The 19,567-nt window shown below is 36.0% G+C and overlaps 1 protein-coding gene across 1 annotated transcript; it reads right to left on the bottom strand.

Moving 5' to 3' along the window:
- Positions 1-15,700: 15,700 nt before the first annotated feature.
- LOC107425787 (uncharacterized) lies at positions 15,701-16,519 on the bottom strand. The gene is made up of 2 exons (XM_048464597.2): positions 16,186-16,519; positions 15,701-16,095 (listed from the first exon to the last, which is right to left on the bottom strand). Exons 1-2 carry the CDS (start codon positions 16,517-16,519, stop codon positions 15,701-15,703), a joined length of 729 nt encoding a protein of 242 aa, XP_048320554.2.
- Between the last annotated feature and the right edge of the window lie 3,048 nt (positions 16,520-19,567).

Genomic DNA, 19,567 nt, shown 5'->3' with positions numbered 1-19,567 from the left:
TTTCCTTGATCTTTCCACTCAATATGAGTCTTAGAAACCTTACCTTGATCAGCAACCTCATTCTTACCTTCTTGAAAGGATGGTGAAGCCGTTGGTGCCATACTTGCTTTTTCCTTGAGCTTTTCGGCTTCTCTCCATTGTTGTATTTGTAATTGGTCTTTGTAAACCTCTTTAGGAGATAATGGTTCCAGCTTGACCTTCTTCCCTTTAAACCTGAAAACAATACTATTTTCTCGACCAAAATGAGTAGCATCTTTATCAAATTGCCATGGTCTACCTAATAGTATATGTCCAGCAATCATGGGTAGAATATCACATAAAACTACATCCTCATATCTACCTATATTAAATTTTACTTTGGCTTGTTTGTTTACTTTCATCTCACCACTATCATTAAGCCATTGTAATCTATAAGGTTTTGGATGTTTAATTGTTTTCAAGCCTAATTTATCAACTACAAGATTACTTATCACATTAGTACAACTCCCACTATCTATAATCATGCTACAAATTTTACCTTGTATTTCGCAGCGAGTGTGGAAGATGTTTTCCCTTTGTATCTGCTCTTCATCTTTGTAGACAGCAAGTACTCTCCTTGAAACCAAGCTCAACTCGGCATTAGATGTATCTACAGGCTCGACTTCATCTTCATTGCAATCCTCCTCTTGCTCGGTTTCAGCCCCACTTTCTTCACTTGCGGGTTCCAGCTCACCATCACCCTTTAATACCATGATTCTTCTATTTGGGCATTGGCTGGCTATGTGTCCTCTTCCTTGGCACTTAAAACAAATTATTTCTCTGGATTTTTGAGGTTTAGGATCAGATTTTATCTCACCTCTAAGTGCTTGGACAGATTCGGTCTTAACCTCCCTTCTTGGCCGGTTGGTAGTTTCTTCTCCTAATTTCGGCTTCAACTTGTTTTCATAAGTGGAATTGTTTTTCCAGCCACTTGAACTTGTCCTTCCACTGCTAGAAACTCCTCCAAACCGTGTACTAACACCCCTCCTCTTGAATTGGTTCTCAAGCTTAATTGCTACATGCAACATCTCCTCCAATTCCAAGTGTTGTTGTAATTCAAGTTGGTTGGCAATGTCTCGGTTTAACCCTCCAAGAAATCTTGCCATGGTTGCCTCCCTATCCTCATTCATATTCAGCCTCATCATTAACATCTCCATCTCTTTGTAATAATCCTCCACGGACCTACTTCCTTGAGACAAAGATTGAAGCCGTTGATGCAGCAACCTATTGTAATGGGATGGCACAAACCGCTGCCTCATGGCTCCTTTCATTTGTCGCCATGTTATAATTAAGTCATCACCAACTCTCCTTCGGGTGCTTTGCTCATTTTTCCACCATTGGAGTGCATAATGGCCAAACTCCATTGCTGCCAACTTCACCTTCTTACCTTCCGAATAGTTATGGCAGTAAAAAATCATCTCCATTTTTTCTTCCCACTCCAAATAAGCTTCGGGATCACTTTTACCCATAAAAAGTGGGATGTTAACCTTGATATTTCCCAAATCATCATCTGTATCTTCCCTCCTATATCTCCCATGGCCAGCTCTATCTTGGACAGCAAAGGTTTCATCCATACCTTCCTCAAAGTCGCCGTCGAATGGCTCCTCATCAAATTCCTCTCTCGGCCTCTCGCGACCTCCTCGTCCTCGGCCTCGTCCTCCATGGAATTCTTGCCTATTTCTTGTATTCGGCCTTCCTTGTGAGGCTTCTAGTCTTCCCACTCTTTGATTCACATGCTCAACTTGAGCACTAACCTGTTGTATTGATTCCAAGACAGCTCTCATATCCACTTGGTCTCCACTCCCGGTAGCTCGGTCATCGCCATGGAATGCTACGGACTCTTCCTCATTGATCCTCAAGGGTGGATTCCCTCTTCTTATTCTAGAATCTGCCATGTTAGTAAAATACTGCAAAAATAAAATAAATCCTCACAATATTCACTCCCTCACGTGTTTCACTTAAACAAGGTCTCGACACTCGTGTTTGCACACTAGTTTCGGCTTTTACCCTCTTTTAAGCTCTCACACTCTTGCCTTTTTCCACTCAATGAATTATCTCAAAGTTCTAATTAAAACACCCACAAAACAGCAATTAGATCACTAGTATGTTTTAATTAAACTTATCAACAAAGCAGTAGCAAAAAGTAGGCAATACCGAAAGAATCCAACAAATCCTAATTTTTTGGCTTTCTAGACAAGAAACACAAAATAATGGGAAAACGTTGAAATTTTTGAAAACTGCACCAGATGGTAGTAGATTATGAGTTCAAGAATAAAATTCCAGAAAAAGAAATTCAAATACGAACAAGAATCAAAGAGAACAAAATTATAGAAAAGTGTTGGTTGTTGTTCTTGTAATTCAAGTTTTGTATCAATTCCTTTATCTAATTTTAATCCAAATAATTTAAGCACCCAAAATCCAAATATCCAGCAGCAAAAATAATTCTCCAGCAACTCAAATATTGAATAAATACTAAAAAAAACCAGCAGCTCCAACAAATTTTCAGCAAACAAATCAAACTCCAACAAACCGAAATATTTTTTTTTCTTTTTTTTTTTTTTTTTTTCACTCACAGAACATAAACAACTGCAGTAGCAAGAATAATTACCCAAATTGCAATTCCAACTCCAAAACAAACACCAAACCCGTGACCTCCAAATAAACAAAATGTGCAGTTTTTTTTTTTTTTAAATGTTGCCGCAAACTTCTTTTTTTTTTTTTCTTGTTTTCTTTTTTTTTTTTTGAATATATGAATGCAAATATTTAAGACTAAAATAGCAAAGAAAAATCAACAAAAACCAAATTAACAAGAAGAATGATAAAAGACAACCAACAAACTAGGAAACAAAAATACGATAAAACTAGGAAATCCTAATTCAACTAGGAATGAATTTTTTTTTTTTCTAAGATGCTGAACGTGTATAGGATGGATGCAACCTTAACCTAATGCTAAAATTGCAGAATAACACAAAAACAAATAAAGCAAATAAAGATAGATCAAACCTGAACAAAATTTATCTCTGATACCAAATGATACGAACCTAGGACGACCTGCTCCTAAACCCGTATTATATTAGCCCGGATCTTTAATTAAGTTCAAGTTCTAATGGAATGAACCTCAACCCCTAACCAACCTGTGGTTAGAAACCTTGGTATAATGTAGACGTCACAATAGGGGATGAAAAACCTATTGATAAGTCAAGCTAAAACAACCAATTCTCTAATGGTGTTTTAGGTGTTCTCAGAGAACAAAGAGATAATTAATCTCACAAGTATTTTCTCAATCAAATCAAAGTTGTATTGTTATTGATCACTAAGCCTTTAAATAGGCTACAAAGCCACGAAATAAAACCCTAGAACATAAAGAAAACCAGCCACCACACATAAAGAAACCTAGTTGGCTGAAACTATACTTCCTTTCCTAATCTAAGTTTGATTAATTAATTCCTTTATATTAAATTAGGAATTAATTAATTTACAATGGAAAGAATAAAATAAAAACCTTCCTAAAGTTATTTTTCCAGAAAATAAATAAATAAAAGCCAAAAAGTAATGGTAGTTTCCTAAAACAAAAGGTAAAAACAAATTAGGAAACTAAAAATGCTAGCCTTTTTGATCAAGTTGACTTTGATCAATCTTTGACCTCTTTGAGCTTCAAATCAGCTTCTAGATGCTTTTTAGGATGAAAAATAAGCTGAATATGAAGTCCCACACGTTGCCCATGCTTGGAAAAATAAGAAAAGGCTAATACAGTAAAATATAGTAAAGCCAGCAAGCAATACAGCAAATTCGGCCAAATTGTTGATGCTGTCCGTACAAGCCCTTTTTGATTGCATTTGAGGCTGCTTTAACTTGATTCCATGACCTCTTAGGCATATGTATTGAACCCATAAAGCATTGGAACCATTTCATGCTTCCCGTATCAGCTTCCCTCACTTGGATGCTTCGAATAGGCTTTGTATCTTCAAGTATGGACAAGCCCTGTTGAGATTGATTACCCTCTGTATAAATACTCCCAGGTTGCCCTTAAATCTCTTAATTTGAGCTCTTGTGATTGGCCTAGTCTTCATCCGTGTCGAGTCAGCACCTCAGCGGGTTATCGGTGGAGCGGGCTCGGGCGGAATCACATCAGTAGGACCATGGAGGATTACTACAAGGAGATGGAGATGCTCATGATGAGATTGAGCATGAATGAGGATAGAGAAGCAACCATGGCATGGTTTCTACGTGGGTTGCATCGAGAGATAACAAATCAACTGGAATTACAACAATATATTGAATTGGAAGAGATGTTGCATGTGGCTATCAAGATTTAGAATCAATGCAAGAGGAGGGGCATAAGTACATGGTTTGGAGGAGTATCAAACAGTAGGAGGTCAAATCCAAGTGTTTGAAGAAGCAATTCCACATATGACAACAAGCCAAAACCGAAGCTAGGTGATGAAAGCACCAATCGGCCAAAAAGGGAGGCCAAAGCCAAATTTGTCCAAGCACCAAGGAATGAAGGTAAATATGACCCTAAATCTTCTAGAATTAGTGATCATGTGCATTTTAAGTGCTAGGGACAAGGACACATTGCTAGTCAATGCCCAAATAGGAGAATCATGGTGCTGAAAGGTAATGGTGAGTTAGAATCCAAAAGTGAAGGAAGTGGAGGTGAAATCGAGGAAGAATAGGAAGAACTTGAAGATGAAGCCGAAACCTTAAATGCTTCAAATGTCAAATTGAGCTTGTGAGTAGGAGAGTCTTGACTGTGTACAATGATGAGGATCAATTACATGTTGGAGTTTCGTGTGGTTTTGGGTTCACTTGGCCAAGAGTGTTGTACACAAAGTATGCACAACCTTTAATCCGGTTTTTGGTTTGATATTTAAGTGATTTTTGCATTTGTTTTTGGTATGGTGATATTTAGGATTGTTAGGATTTTTGTTTTGAAGGAAGAAGAAGAAGATGGAGTAGGCCATACAAAACTAGAAAGCACAGTAATTCATTTTTCTTTTCATTCATTTGTTGCATATATAGATACAAAACCTGTCTCATACGTGTGAGGTGTGTGTGGGACCAAATGGAAGCCTTTAAAATTCATTTCCCACTAAAAATTATGATATATAACTGTTCAAACACCAGCTCATATGTGAGTGTATAATTATGACAAGGGTTGGTGAGATTTTCAATTAAAAAAACTGTCTCCACCTAATCCTGTACTACTATTTTGATCCGATGGAAGGCTGGGATATCTTCATCCACATTACTTGAATTTTTGCATGTGGCATATTGAAATATTAAGGATAGAATATGGAGAAAACCAAGCTCAAAAGAATTGGGTAAGGCCTCCAATTCATCTCAAACACGTCGGCCATAACTGCTGGAAATCTCAGTAGTTATGCCAACTTGCAACCTGCGTATCTTGGGCTTCGCAAGGCCTTTTTGAGTCATTATTTTTTATATATTTTCTTTTACATGTCTATTACAACATATACAAAAATCATAACCTCATTCTAAAAGCTCAAAGAATTCCAGCCCCAACAATGGATCTATGTTGCTGGAAACACTATTTCTAGCACATAGCCATTTTACAAAATAAAATCAATATCCAACAAAGAGACAATCCCTAAGCTAAATACAATAAAACTTAGGCATTCAAAAGACATTAAAAGAAACATAAAATATAGACATAAATATTGCATTAGGTCATTCAACAAAATATTTCTTTTAAAGAAAGAAAGAGGGTGCAAACCTTGGTGGATTTTGGTTTGCACAAGGTGGCAAGATTATCACCTTTTCAGCATTACAAAGAGAGAACATCTTCCGCACCTGATGTGAAATCCAAGGTAAGGTTTGTAGTATGATAATTGATAGTGGGAGTTATGCAAATGAAATTAGCAATGTTGTGGTGGAAAACTTAGTCTTAGCAGCCATTAAATATCCCGAACCATAGAAATTACAATAGCTTAATGATAGTGGAGAAATGAAAGTAAACAAATAAGCGAAAATAAAATTCAGCATAGATAAATATGTACATGTTGTTTTGTGTGACGTTGTGCTTATGCATGTCGGACATATTTTATTAGGTAGACCATGGCAATTTGATAAAGATACTATACATTATGGTTGAGAGAATCTATAGTTTTTAGATTTCAAGGTAAAAAGGTCAAGCTGGAACCATTGACTCGCAAGGAGGTATTTAGAGACCAACTTCAAATACAACAAAAGAGAGGCCGAAAAGCTCAAAGAAAGGACAAATGTGGCACCTACAACTTCAATACCCATTCAAGGGGGCAAGGCTGAACATGATCAACCAGGTAAAATTTCTAGAACTCAAATTGAGTGGAAAAACCAAGACAACGCCGAGAGTGTGAAGAAACTTGAGAAAGCGAAGAGGAATAGTGAGAAACCCAAGAGTGAAGGAAAGAAAGCAATGGTCATGAGAGAGAAAGAAAAATAGAGGAAAGAGAAGAAAAATAAAAACTTTTATCTTAGCTTTGGAGATGTTAACAAAGCCATTTTCAGTAGGAAACCATTGCTGGTCATGATTTATAAAGATGTATTTTAAATGATCAAGCTAATCTCGAAGAACTTGAATTGCCAAGTTCTATTTCTTCTTTTTTGCAAGAATTTCATGATGTCTTTTTGGAGGAAATTCCTAATGGTTTACCACCTAACCAAGGGATTGAATATCAAATTGATTTTGTGCCGAGAGCTGCAATTCCTAATAAGTAGTTCCGAGGAGACGAATGAGCTATAAAGGTAGGTAAGTGATTTGCTTGACAAATGTTACATTCGTGAGAGGCTCAGTCTATGAGCTATTCCTGTTTGATTAGTTCCTAAACAAGATGGTTCATAGTGCATGTGTGTAGATTGTAGGGCCACAAATAATATTACCATTAAATATAGGCATCCAATTTCTAGGTTAGATGACATGTTAGATGAATTACATAGAGCATGTATGTTTACTAAAATTGATATTAGGAGTGGATATCATCAAATTAGAATGAAAGAGGGGGATGAAAGGAAAATCACATTAAAAACAAAGTATGGATTGTATGAATGGTTAGTAATGCCTTTTGGTTTAACTAGTGTACCTAGTACTTTCATGAGATTAATGAACCATGTTATGCGACCATTCATTGGAAAATTTGTGGTTGTTTATTTTGATGATATTCTTGTATATTGTAGGCATTTGAATGAGCACGCAGAACATCTTAGGTTAGTTTTAGGAGTACTTAGAAAGAAAAGATTATTTGCTAACCTCAAAAAGTGTGATTTTTGTAAAGATGAATTGATTTTTCTAGGATTTGTTATGAGTGCTACAGGAATTAAAGTTTATCAATCCAAGGTGAAGGCAATCCAAGAGTGTCTGAAACCTACATCTATTACCCAGGTGAGGAGCTTTCATGGTTTGGCTAGTTTCTATTGAAATTTATCAAGGATTTTAGCACCATCATAGCACCTTTAATCGAATTTGTAAAGAAGAAAGTTGGCGTCAAATGGGAGGAAGTACAAGAAAAATCTTTTAATTTGTTGAAAGAAAAATTAACCAATGCACCTTTACTAGTTTTGCCAAATTTTTCTAAGACTTTTGAAATTGAGTGTGATGGTTTGGGTGTAGGTATTGGAGCTATTTTAATGCAAGAAGGAAGAACCATAGCCTACTTTAGTGAGAAATTGAATAGAGCTGCACTAAACTACCCAACCTATGACAAAGAGATGTATGCTTTAGTGAGAGCTTTGGAAACGTTGCAGCACTATTTAATGCCAAAGGAGTTTGTGATTCATACGGATCATGAATCTTTGAAGCACATTAAAGGTCAAGGGAAGCTCAACCAAAGGCATGCTAAATGGATTGAGTTCATTGAAACTTTTCCTTATATCATTCGCTACAAAAAAAGTAAGAAAAATGTGCTATATGTTCCTAGTTTGTGTGAAAATTTGCTTAGTGTAGCACAATTGGTAGAAAGAGGCTTCGCTTTAAAGTTTGCAAAAGATGGATGTATTATATATGATGCTTGTGGTAATGAGCTATTTAAGGTACCATTGAAGGACAAAAGCTATAGATTGGACCTAGTTAAGAATGAACAAGCCTTAAAAACCAAAGTGGAGTCCATTTCTCAACTTTGGCATAAAAGGCTTGAGCATTCTAGCTATGGCACCATGAAAAACACTAATGCCATTGTGAAGGACATGCCAAAGATTGAGGAGATGAGAAGCCTATGTGATGTATGATAACTAGGGAGATCTAAGGAGAAGCTTGAGCTAGTCCACTCGGATATGTGTGATGGAATTTGGTGTAGGTTTATGTTGTTGTACCCTAGAGCACAATCATTCAAGGTGTTAGTCAAGAATGATTGTTGTTCGTTCTTGGTTCTTGATTTTGTTTTTTTTTTTTGGGTTTGTTAAGGTTTTGTTTCTAGTTTTAATGGAGGTTTTTTGGGGTTCTTGAGAAGGTTGTTAGCTTTTGGCAAGAAGAAGAAAACAAATGTAGTAGTTGAGAGAGAGAAAGAGAGAGAGAGAGTTGAAATTGTTGTTTTTCAAAATATGTTTTTTTGAATATTACTTCTCAACGTTTTTCATTCGAATTTTCATACTTTTAAATACATCAAAAAGACAATAAGGCATGCTGCCATATTGAGCAATAAATACAAAAGCATTAAAAATAACCAACCAAGCCAAACTACCTCAACTAACTCTAATCAATGTGCTGGGCATGCAAGAAACCTTCTTTAATGGGCAGTCCAGATTGTCTAAGGCATTTGAATTTGAAAAACAACTCCATTTGACTTGAAAATTGGAGGGAAGCCTTTTTGAATATTAAAATATGTTCTAGCCAAAAACCAAATAAAACAAAGTCCATTTACCCATTCAAAAGTAATCAAACCTGAGGCAGTTTTGCCTAATTTTCTGGGCAACAAAACTGCACAAGGGTCAGATTGTTTTGGGCTTAACTCAGCCTTCCCAGCTCCAAATTGGGCCATTATTTTTTCTGCTTTTCCTCTGCATATCTAGTTTATCATATCCAAAATTCAGATCCAAATCCCAAATCTACTTCAAACGCTATCCAAGGAAGTGAACTTATGTTGCTGGAAATAAAATTCTAGCAACTAGACAAAAAAGGCCTTAAGCTAGATAATGAGCTTAGGGCATTACAAAAAGGATGTTGTTCTTAAAAATTACAAGACAAAATAAAATGCATAAACATAAATAATGTTTGGTCTTTGATGTTGCAAAACAAAGAGTGCAAGTGTAACCGAACTACCTTGCACATTGTGGCAAGATCACCACATTTCAACAGTGTGTGGACCGATGAGTTTGTAATCAATTGGAGGTTGTAAGTACTTCCTAACCTTTATTGATGACTACTCAAGGATGTGTTGGGTATATTTTCTAAGAACCAAGTCACAAGTGCTTGAGAAGTTCATGGAATTCAAGAAGATGGTGGAAACCTAAAGGAATGCAAAGATGAAGTGCTTAAGAACCGACAATGGTGGAGAATATACAAGCTTGGATATGGAGGATTTTTGCAAAGAAAATGGAATGGTACATCAATTCACAACACCATACACACCACAACAAAATGGTGTTTGTGAGAGGAAAATAGGACCTTGATGGAGATGGCAAGGTGCATGATACATGAGAAGAACATGCCAAAGAAGTTTTGGGCCGAAGCCATATACACGGCTAGCTACATCCAAAACTGAGCATACACCAAAGCCAATGAGTCCAAGACTCCCTATGAGATATGGTATGGAGAAAAACCACCTTTGGACAACATAAAAATCTTTGGAAGTGTTTGTTTTCTCCATGTTCATCAACACATGAGAGACAAGTTTGACAAAAGGGCAAATGTGGGCATCTTGGTCGGCTTTAGTGAGGTTACCAAAGGTTTTAGGGCTTTCAACTTGGAAACCAAGAAACTTGTGGTAACAAGGGATGTGAGGATTGATGAAGATGCTGTTTGGGATTGGACAAAAGAGGAGCTTCTTGTCCATGAAGATAATGCTCGGTTGGATGATGAAGAAGAAGAAACCAATGACAATGACAATGAAGAAAATGAAGATGATGAGGAGGATGCACTTGAGACCATTGGAGCCGAATTGGAGATTGGAGATGGTGTTAGAGAAGAAAGGCCATTGTCTGAAATATATGAAAGGTCCAATGTTGCCTTGAGTGATCCAACCAATGCTCAAGAAGCTATGCAAAAGAAAGAGTGGATGGAGGCCATGCAAACCGAAATGGATACGATAGAAAAGAATGAAACTTGGTCTTTGGTTTCTAAACCTAAAAACAAGAAACCAATTGGTGTAAAGTGGATTTTTAGGACCAAGTTCAACCCGGATGGAACAATATGCAAGCACAAGGCAAGACTTGTGGCAAAAGGCTATGCATGACAAGCAGGTGTAGATTATGGAGAGACGTTTGCACCAGTTGCAAGAATGGCGACCATAAGGCTCATCCTATCCATCTCGGCCTCAATGTCATCGAAGGTGTACCACCTTGATGTAACATCGGCTTTCTTGAATGGTGTGCTTCAAGAGGAGGTTTATGTCAAGCAACCCGAGGGCTTCATTGTTCAAGGACATGAGGGCAAAGTCTACCATCAACACAAGGCACTTTACGGGTTAAAGCAAGCACCTATGGCTTGGTATGGCAAGATTGATGGTTACTTGATCTACCAAGGCTTTAGGAGGAGTTCCAATGAGCCAACACTATACATAAGGAATGAAGAAGGCATGATTGTTATCTCACTCTATGTGGATGATTTGTTGGTCACGGGTGAAAATGAAAAGAATGTGGAAGTTTTGAACAATGAACTTGAAAAGGAGTTTGACAGGTCAAGCCTTGGTGAAATGAATTACTTCCTTGGAGTGGAAGTAATGCAATGCTCTAGGGGTATCTTCATATCTCAAGAGAAATACATCAAAGATCTTTTGAAAAAGTTCAACCTTGATGAATGCAAGCCAATGTCAACACTAATGAGCCAAGGAGACAAATACAAGAAGTAGGATGGCACACCAAAGGTAAACCCGACCCTATATAGAAGCATGATAGGAAGTTTGCTCTATGTATGTTCATCAAGACCGGATATTATGCATTCCACATGTGTTTTGTCTAGATATATGCAAGCACCATTCCAAAATCATTTTGTAGGTGCCAAAAGAATACTTAGATACTTAAAAAGAACATAAGACTTTGGAGTTTGGTATGATAGGCAAGATGTGATGAGATTAATGGCCTACTCGGATAGTGATTGGGCTAGATGCTTGGATGATGTGAAGAGCACTTCGGGGTATATTTTCTCACTTGGTAGTGGACCTTTCTCATGGAATGTAAAGAAACAAGCAACAACCGCTCAAAGCACCGCCGAAGCCGAGTACATTGCTTGCTCTTCATGTGCAAATCAATGCATTTGGCTTAAAAAATTATTGGAGGACCTTGGTTATCCTCAGGAGGGTTCAACCATCATCAAATGTGACAACACTTCAGCCATATCAATAGCCAAGAACCCCATTCAACATGGAAGGACAAAACACATATCGGTGAAGTATCACTCTTTGAGGGAGTTTGAAGAAAATGGAGAAGTAAGCTTGGAATATATCAAGACCGAAGATAACCTTGCAGATTTCTTCACCAAGCCACTTCCAAAAGCAAGATTTGAGACCTTGAGGAAGCTTCTCAATATTTCAAGCAAGAACACCAAGGAGGAGTGTTGAAATGTGGTGATCTTGCCACAATGTACAAGTTAGTTTGGTTACACTTGCACTCTTTATTTTGCAACATCAAAGACCAAACATTATTTATGTTTATGAATTTTATTTTATCTTGTAATTTTTAAGAACAATATCCTTTTTGTATTTCCAGCAACATAAGTCCACTTCCTTGGAATCTGTTTGAAGAAGGTTTGGGATTTGGATATGAATTTTGGATATAATAAACTAGAAATGCATAGGAAGCAGCATAAAAAAGAATGGCCCAATTTGGAGCTGGGAAGGCTGAGTTAAGCCCTAAACAATCTGACCCTTGTGCAGTTTTGTTGCCCAGAAATCTGGACAAAACTGCCTCGGGTTTGATTATTTTTGGATGGGAAAATGGGCTTTGTTTTATCTGGTTTTTGGCTAGAACATAGTTTAATATTCAAAAAGGCTTCCCTCCAATTTTCAAGTCAAATGGAGCTGGTTTTCAAATTCAAATGCTTTAGACAAGCCGAACTGCCCATTAAAGAAGGTTTCTTGCATGCCCAGCACATTGATTAGAGTTAGTTGAGGTAGTTTGGCTTGGTTGGTTACTTTTAATGCTTTGTATTTATTGCTCAATATGGCAGCATGTCTTATTGTCTTTTTGATGTATTTAAAAGTATGAAAATTGTAATAAAAAAATAAGAAAAAAATTAAAAATAAAAAATAAAAAAGACTTTGAAAAACAACAATTTCGGCTCTCTCTCTCAACTACTACATTTTGGTTTCTTCTTCTTCCCAAAAGCTAACAACCTTCTCAAAGAACCCCAAAACCTCCATTAAAAACCAGAAAGAAAACCTTAACAAACCCAAAAAACAAAATCAAGAACCAAGAATGAACAACAATCATTCTTGACTAACACCTTGAATGATTGTGCTATAGGGTACAACAACATAAACCTACACCAAATTCCATCAGTAGCATTAGGGAATTGTTAGTGAGGGAAGGACATGGTGGTGGTTTAATGGGTCATTTTGGTGTTTTAAAAATTTTATCCATACTGCAGGAACATTTTTATTGGCCTAACATGAGGAAAGATGTGGAGAGAATATGTGAAAGATGCTTGAAATGCCGAAAAGCCAAATCTAAATTGAAGTCGCACGGTTTGTATCATCCTTTTTCGATTTTAACATTTCCTTGGGTGGATCTATCTATGGATTTTGTTCTTGGTTTACATAGCTCTAAAATGGGTAAGGATCCAATTTTTGTTGCTGTGTATAGATTTTCTAAGATGACACATTTTATTGCATGTAATGAAACTGATGATGCATCTAACGTTTCTATTTTATTCTTTAAGGAAATTATGAGGTTGCATGGTATGCCTAGAACTATTGTTTTGGACAGGGATGCTAAACTCTAAGTTATTTTTGTAAAAATCTGTGGGCTAAGTTAGGAACTAAAATTCTATTTTCAACTAATTGTCATCCATAAACTGATAGACAAACTGAATTAGTAAATAAGACTTTGTCTGCGTTGTTACGAGTTTTAATTAGTAGAAATTTAAGAATATAGGAGTAATGTTTGCCACTTGTTGAATTTGATTATAATAGATCTTTGCATTCAGCTGCTAAATATACACCATTTAAGATTGTTTACGGTTTTAATCCTTTGATTCCTTTAGATTTAACACCTTAACCTTTAAGTGAACGTGCTAATCTAGATGGAAAGTAAAAAGCTAATTTTGTGAAGTAGATTCATGAAAAAACAAAGGCAAATATTGAGAGGAATACCGAGCAATATGCAAGGAATGCCAATCAAGGTCAAAAATAGGTTGTTTTGAACTTGGAGATTGGGTTTCGCTGCACTTAAGGAAGGAGAGATTTCCTAAGCAAAGAAAGTTGAAGCTTATACCCCAGCGCGATGGACCCTTTCAAGTTTTAGAGTGGATTAATGAAGATGCTTATAAGCTAAACTTACCGGGTAAGTATAATGTTTGTGCTACATTTAATGTTTCTGAATTATCTCATTTTTCTATAAGTGATGATTTAGATTTGAGGGCAAATCCTTTTCAAGAGTAAGGGAATGATGAGAATCCGACCATGCCTACATAATTGACAAGCTGCGGGGGTGCAGATCCAATACAGATGAAGACCGGACCAATCACTAGGGCTCAAGCCAAAAGATTTAAGGACATCCTGGCTAGTTTTATACAGGTATTTTTCAATTCACAAAAGGGCTTGTCAATATCCGAAAATACAAAGCCTGTTCTAAGTATCCAAGTGGTGGAGGCCGATACGGGCCCGGGTAGCTGTTTTAGTGCAAATATGGACTTCGGGCAGCAAGGAATGGATACAACACTTCATCAATTCAATGAATATCAGTAAAAGGTCATGGAATCAAGAAAAGGTAGAATCAAATGCATCTAAAATGGTAGTTTGTGCATATAATGAGTTTTTGGCTGCTAATGCTATTTTTGTTGCTGCCTTTACTATATTTTGTTGATTTGGAATTTTCTCTTTGATCCAATCAAGGGCAACGTATGAAGATCATAAATAATCCTATTTGGCATCCTAAATGGCCTATGGAAGCTGATTTAGAGCCTTTTATTTGGGTTTCCTAATTTGAGTTTGACTTTTTGTTTTAGGAAATTAGTCTTTTATTTGGTTTTTACTTATTTATTTGCTGGAAAAATTAACTTAGGAGATTTATTATTTTATTATTTCCATTGTAAATTAATTAATTTCTAATTCCAAAATAAAAGAATTAATTAATCAAATTAGAATTAGGAAAGGGATGGAATTTCGGCCACATTAGGAAATTGACAATGCTTGGCTGATTTTTTCTTAGCTTTTTAGGGTTTATCATTTTGTGAATTTAGCCTATTTATGGGCTTATTTTTCAAGGAGAATGCACCTTCAATATTATTCAGAAAATTAATTGTGAGATTGAATTCCCTTAGTTCTCTTTGAATACCTAAAACACCATTAGAGAGTGAGTGTTTTAGTTTGATTTATCAATAGTGTTTCCATAACCTATTGTTGCATCTTCATTATACCAAGGTTTCTAATTAGAGGTTGGTTAGGGGTTAAGGTTTTTCCATAAGAAATTGAACTTAATTGAGATCCGGGCTAATATAATAAAGGTTTAGGCACAAGTTGACGTATGTTCGTATCATAAAAATGACATAATATTTATGGCCATCAATTAAGGTGATAGGTGTAGGACCCCATACATCAGAGTATAATAATTGTAAAGGTTTAGAACTTGTTATAGAAGAAATATTAATAGGAAGCTTGTGAACTTTATTACATCTGCATGGATTACAAATAAAATTGTTTGATGATGAGATAGGTAAAGAAAATGAAGAAATTAAATGACTTAAAATTTTATTTGATGGATGACCTAAACGAAGATGCCAATCCTTGTAGGAAGTCTTGACACTAGAAAAGGAAACAATCAATGATGAAACACTGGTATTTTGTGGATGAAAAGGTCACTCATAGACACCTATTTTATTTGGTCCTTGAAATAAAGTCATTTTCGTCGGTATATCCTTCACAATAAAACCAGTGGGTGGGAATTCAATGGTAGCATTGTTATGAATGCAAAATTTAGAAGTAGAAACTAAATTCTGATTCATTGGTGGCACACATAAAACATTTGATGATAGAAAAGATTTATTATTAGTGGAAATATGAGTTGAACCAACATGAGTAATATTCAAAGCACTACCATTGCCAACCAAAATTGCATTAGTTCCATCATAGTCTGAATGAGTAGATAGGTTATGAAGGTCATTTGTAACATGGTGAGAGGCACCTGAATCTAGAAGCTAGGAAGGTTGAGGGGAGTTCTGGCTAGGAATTAAGTGATCCTGCTGACTTGAATAATAGGCTTGCAGCAATTTTGAAATTCGAGGAGTAAAGAGAAGACCGGGCTGAGGAATATAAGTCCATTGTTGTTTCAATTGTGGACAAAATTTGGTAGTGTGACTTTGTTGACTATAGAATTTCTAGCGTCCACGGTAGCCTTCAGAAGGAGTAGAAGAAGAGGAAAAATGACGAATGGAATGAAATTTTGAACCAGACTTTTTTTGAGGATGACGTGTGAAGGGGTGAGGTCCATTAGGTGTATTAGCAACATAAGCAATCATGGGAGCATCTTCGGGAGTGTGAGGCTCAAATTTATGAATGTAGGCTTCATATTCCAGCAACCGTTCATGAAGATCTTTAAATGAGATTTCAGTATCTCTTGATCTCAAGGCAGCAGAAATCTCTTTTAGATCAGAATTTAAACCATTAAGGACATAAATTTTTACCTCTTCAACTTTAAGGGGTTCATTCAGTAAGGCTAACTCTTCAGTAGCTGCCTTAATATTAACCATATATACTGTGATGCTCCGTGTACCTTATGGCCAAACAAGTTTTTCACGAAGATGAATGATATAAGATTGGGATGGCTTGGCATAGGTGAGACAAAGCTTGTTCCATAACTCACGGGATGTTTTAGCTGAGGCCACCATTGATGCAAGGTCATGTGATAAGGAAGCAAAAAGAGATCTGAAAATAAGTTGATCTTGATGTGTCCAAAACAAATAAGCCAAGTTTGAAGATGAAGATGGACAAGGTAGAGAACTGTCAACATAACTTGTAAGAGCATAGCCATAAAGGATAGCATCCCATTGGGCTTTCCTTGTGAAGAAATTCACTGGTGTGAGCCGAATAGGTGCCTGTGTAGCAACATTGAGGAAGACTAAATTAGCAAAATCATAGGTTTGAGTATCAATAACATAAGGGGAAGAGGCATACGAGATGGGTGGTTGGGCAGCCATAGTAAAAAGAAATTAATTCGAGCTGGAAGGGAAAGTGGATTGAAAAAAAAAAAAAACTCTTTAGAATATTCGCCTCTGATACCTTAAAGAAGCTGATGAAAAGCTGATCAAAAAAGTTATTTTATTCAATGAATAGTAATTGGTATTTATACAAGCTGACAGTTAATAGAGATAGCTACACGATAGAGTCATAGGAATTATTTTCAACAGAAAGTGATAGGAACAATTTACAGCAGAAAGATAAGAGATAACACTAAAATAACTAGTCTTTATCCTATACAATCTGGATGAGCAAAGAGCCATTGCTTCTAACCCCTGACAAGTTTTTTTCCATTAAAGACCTTTTTCCATGTGCCTAGACCGTTGGCTTCTACTGCTTGTCTCCTAAGGCTTTTGTGATAGCAATTTCTTCCATGACTATGCCAACTCTTCGTTGTGACTGGTATATATGTTGGGTTTATATCAAAGAGAAGCTGTTGGACCTTTGTGACCTTGACATTACCCTCTCGCACTCATTTGGAGATCCATGTGCCTGTGATCTTGTAGACATTGTTTTGATTGTATAAAATGTGTTCCTATCATTTAATTAGTTTTAACTGATTGCATTTATAGCATATGTAAAACCTATTGCTGGCGAGATGCTGGATATGTGAACAAAAATGTGTTGTGTGTCTTGCTTGACTTTTTTGTGCTTTGGAATTTGGACATTCTTCTTGTGGAGATGAAGCTACTTGAGTTCTCAACTCATGCCTTGGTTTATTTGGCCTTTGAGTTCCTAGAGGAAGCGTAGCCAGAAGACGCTGTGGATCCTATTAGTCTGCGCTTGGCTAAATACTGGTGTTTGTTGTGGCCACATACACACATCTGTCTATGTTAACCTTTGTTGGAATAAAGTTGGGAACTTTCCAACAATCTATCATCTCCTCAATTCATGGGCATGCCACTTCAAACCTGTAACAGTTCAAAGAAATAAAAGAAAATGTGCTCCAATTGAATCAAACTCCTCAGACGATTGTATTGATTATTGGAGAAAAAAATAATCTTACAAGGCCCGATTGCTTTAATGGTTAAAGGACTTTTAAAAATAAAATTTCAACTAGAAACAACTAAAACTCCTTAGACGATTGTATTAATTATTGAAGAACAAAAATAATCTTACGAGGTCCAATTGCCTTAATGATTAAAGGACTTTTAAAAATAAAATTTCAACCTGAAACAACTAAGAACAATAAACTAAAGAAAGTAAATTCTAATGAGAATGAACTAATTAGTTTGTAGTCGTTTATGGAGGTGTGTAGAGATTCTTCCAAAGCCAATGGAACTCCATATATATATATATATATATGTAGAAAACTTCTATTTGCTTTATGCGCTTCCGATGTAGGACTTCCCCAAAATCCAACTTCCAAAACTTAATGTATACATGTGACAATCACATACCCATTTAATTTCCAATCGATGTGGGATAAGTTCTATTTAATTAATCTTTCAAAAATAATATTTGAATGATTTAAAAAAAATATTAATTTGAAAAATTAATATTATGGCCTAAACATTGCCCCCTTTGCTTTGTAATTTTGTAGTCACATGGAAAAATTGAAAAGCAAAGTCAATCCAAAGCTTTCTCACTTCTTTAATATTTGAGCCAAATTAACTATTCAACCTACTAAAAGAGTGCCATTTATAGGTTTGCAATCTATTTTTCCACCTTGTAGACTGACATGGCACTTCCAATTACATCACCCTAGCCAAAAATTGACTAAGCACCGTAAGTTGCCACATATATAATTGTCATAGCTTCCATACACATCAAGATTCCATACACCAATTAAAGGTTAAGCTGACCCCACTTTTATAGATTTAATCAAGCCTTCTACGTAAATTCCTTGCACCAAAAATCCTATAACTCCAGATTGCTACTTAAATGCAAGATTTTCTTTTGAGCCACCATGTTGCTCAACCATCTTTTGCAATCACCCTGAACCGGACCCAAGGCCGACATTGTAAAAAATCTTGTTTCATAAGACTTCCCAAAAGAAATTAAATCTCAATATTTAAACAAAGGTAATTGCCATTACTTCATTCCAAATTCAATCTAGATTCTTCTTGCCAATTTACCTTCTTTCTTTCTTTTCTTATTCCATGTAATCCTTTAAACTTCTTTTTACCACATTGAACGTCTTTTGTGATCTCGTATCAATTATGAATCAATCATTAATTTCCATAAAATGGCATGTCCATCTTTCATTAAATTAGATGGCCAAAAAGATAGCCACACAAGGTGAAGCTTTATTTCTCATGGAATATTTGATGTAGCAAGAATAAAACCAATTTAAGGTAAAGTACTATGGCCACACAAGGTATTTATCGATCAGTTGCCTCCAAATATATCATATTTAAAGTATGCCAATATTACCTGTTAATGCCAATCCGTGATTTCCAACTCCATAACCTCTAGAATGTGCTCTTTATTCCAACCTTTTCAATTCATTTGATTAGCTAAACTTTTATAACCTTACAAAAATTTCACTGAATCTTATAAAATACATATTAATTCTTTCACTACCAAATTAAGCTTCAGCTTCTTGTTTCAATTCTGAGTATTTTCAAAAAGTAGCTTGACAATATTTAGCACTTTTTTTGGCCTAAAAAATTAATCGCCATATAATGCACCAAATAATTCAATACTCATATGTATCCCATTCGGCCATCAAACCCTAGAGTATATAAACTTAACATCACAATTACTAATCCCTCATTTCCAAAAAATTCTTCTATTTTTTTTTGTTGATCATGGGCTCCATAGATACACATGTGATTGCCTCTTTTTCAATTTACTTTGCTTGCAGCTGAAGCATTTCAATTACAAACAGAAACTTTTGCAAATTGAGCCATCTTCCAAGTGGGATCAACTATCAATTTTCAAAGTGTGGACCATCCAAGCCTTCTTTTCTTCTTTAATTGCAGGATCTGGCTTACAAGGAAAGCTTATATGCATTTTTTTTTCATTGCAAATCCCACTGTGAAACATGCACCAACAGGACCCCA

Source organism: Ziziphus jujuba, chromosome 1, assembly GCF_031755915.1.
Source record: "Ziziphus jujuba cultivar Dongzao chromosome 1, ASM3175591v1".
Lineage (NCBI taxonomy): Eukaryota > Viridiplantae > Streptophyta > Magnoliopsida > Rosales > Rhamnaceae > Ziziphus > Ziziphus jujuba.
Note: the sequence above shows the minus strand (reverse complement) of the source record. Positions and strands in the feature narration are given on the sequence as shown.

What these genes read in the sequence shown, in the direction of transcription:
- LOC107425787 (XM_048464597.2), bottom strand. Translation starts at nt 16,519, where the DNA reads ATGGCTGCCCAACCACCCATCTCGTATGCCTCTTCCCCTTATGTTATT. An exon ending in GGCCTCAGCTAAAACATCCC is followed by an intron (nt 16,096 to 16,185) that starts GTGAGTTATGGA and finishes TTTGGCCATAAG; the next exon opens with GTACACGGAGCATCACAGTA.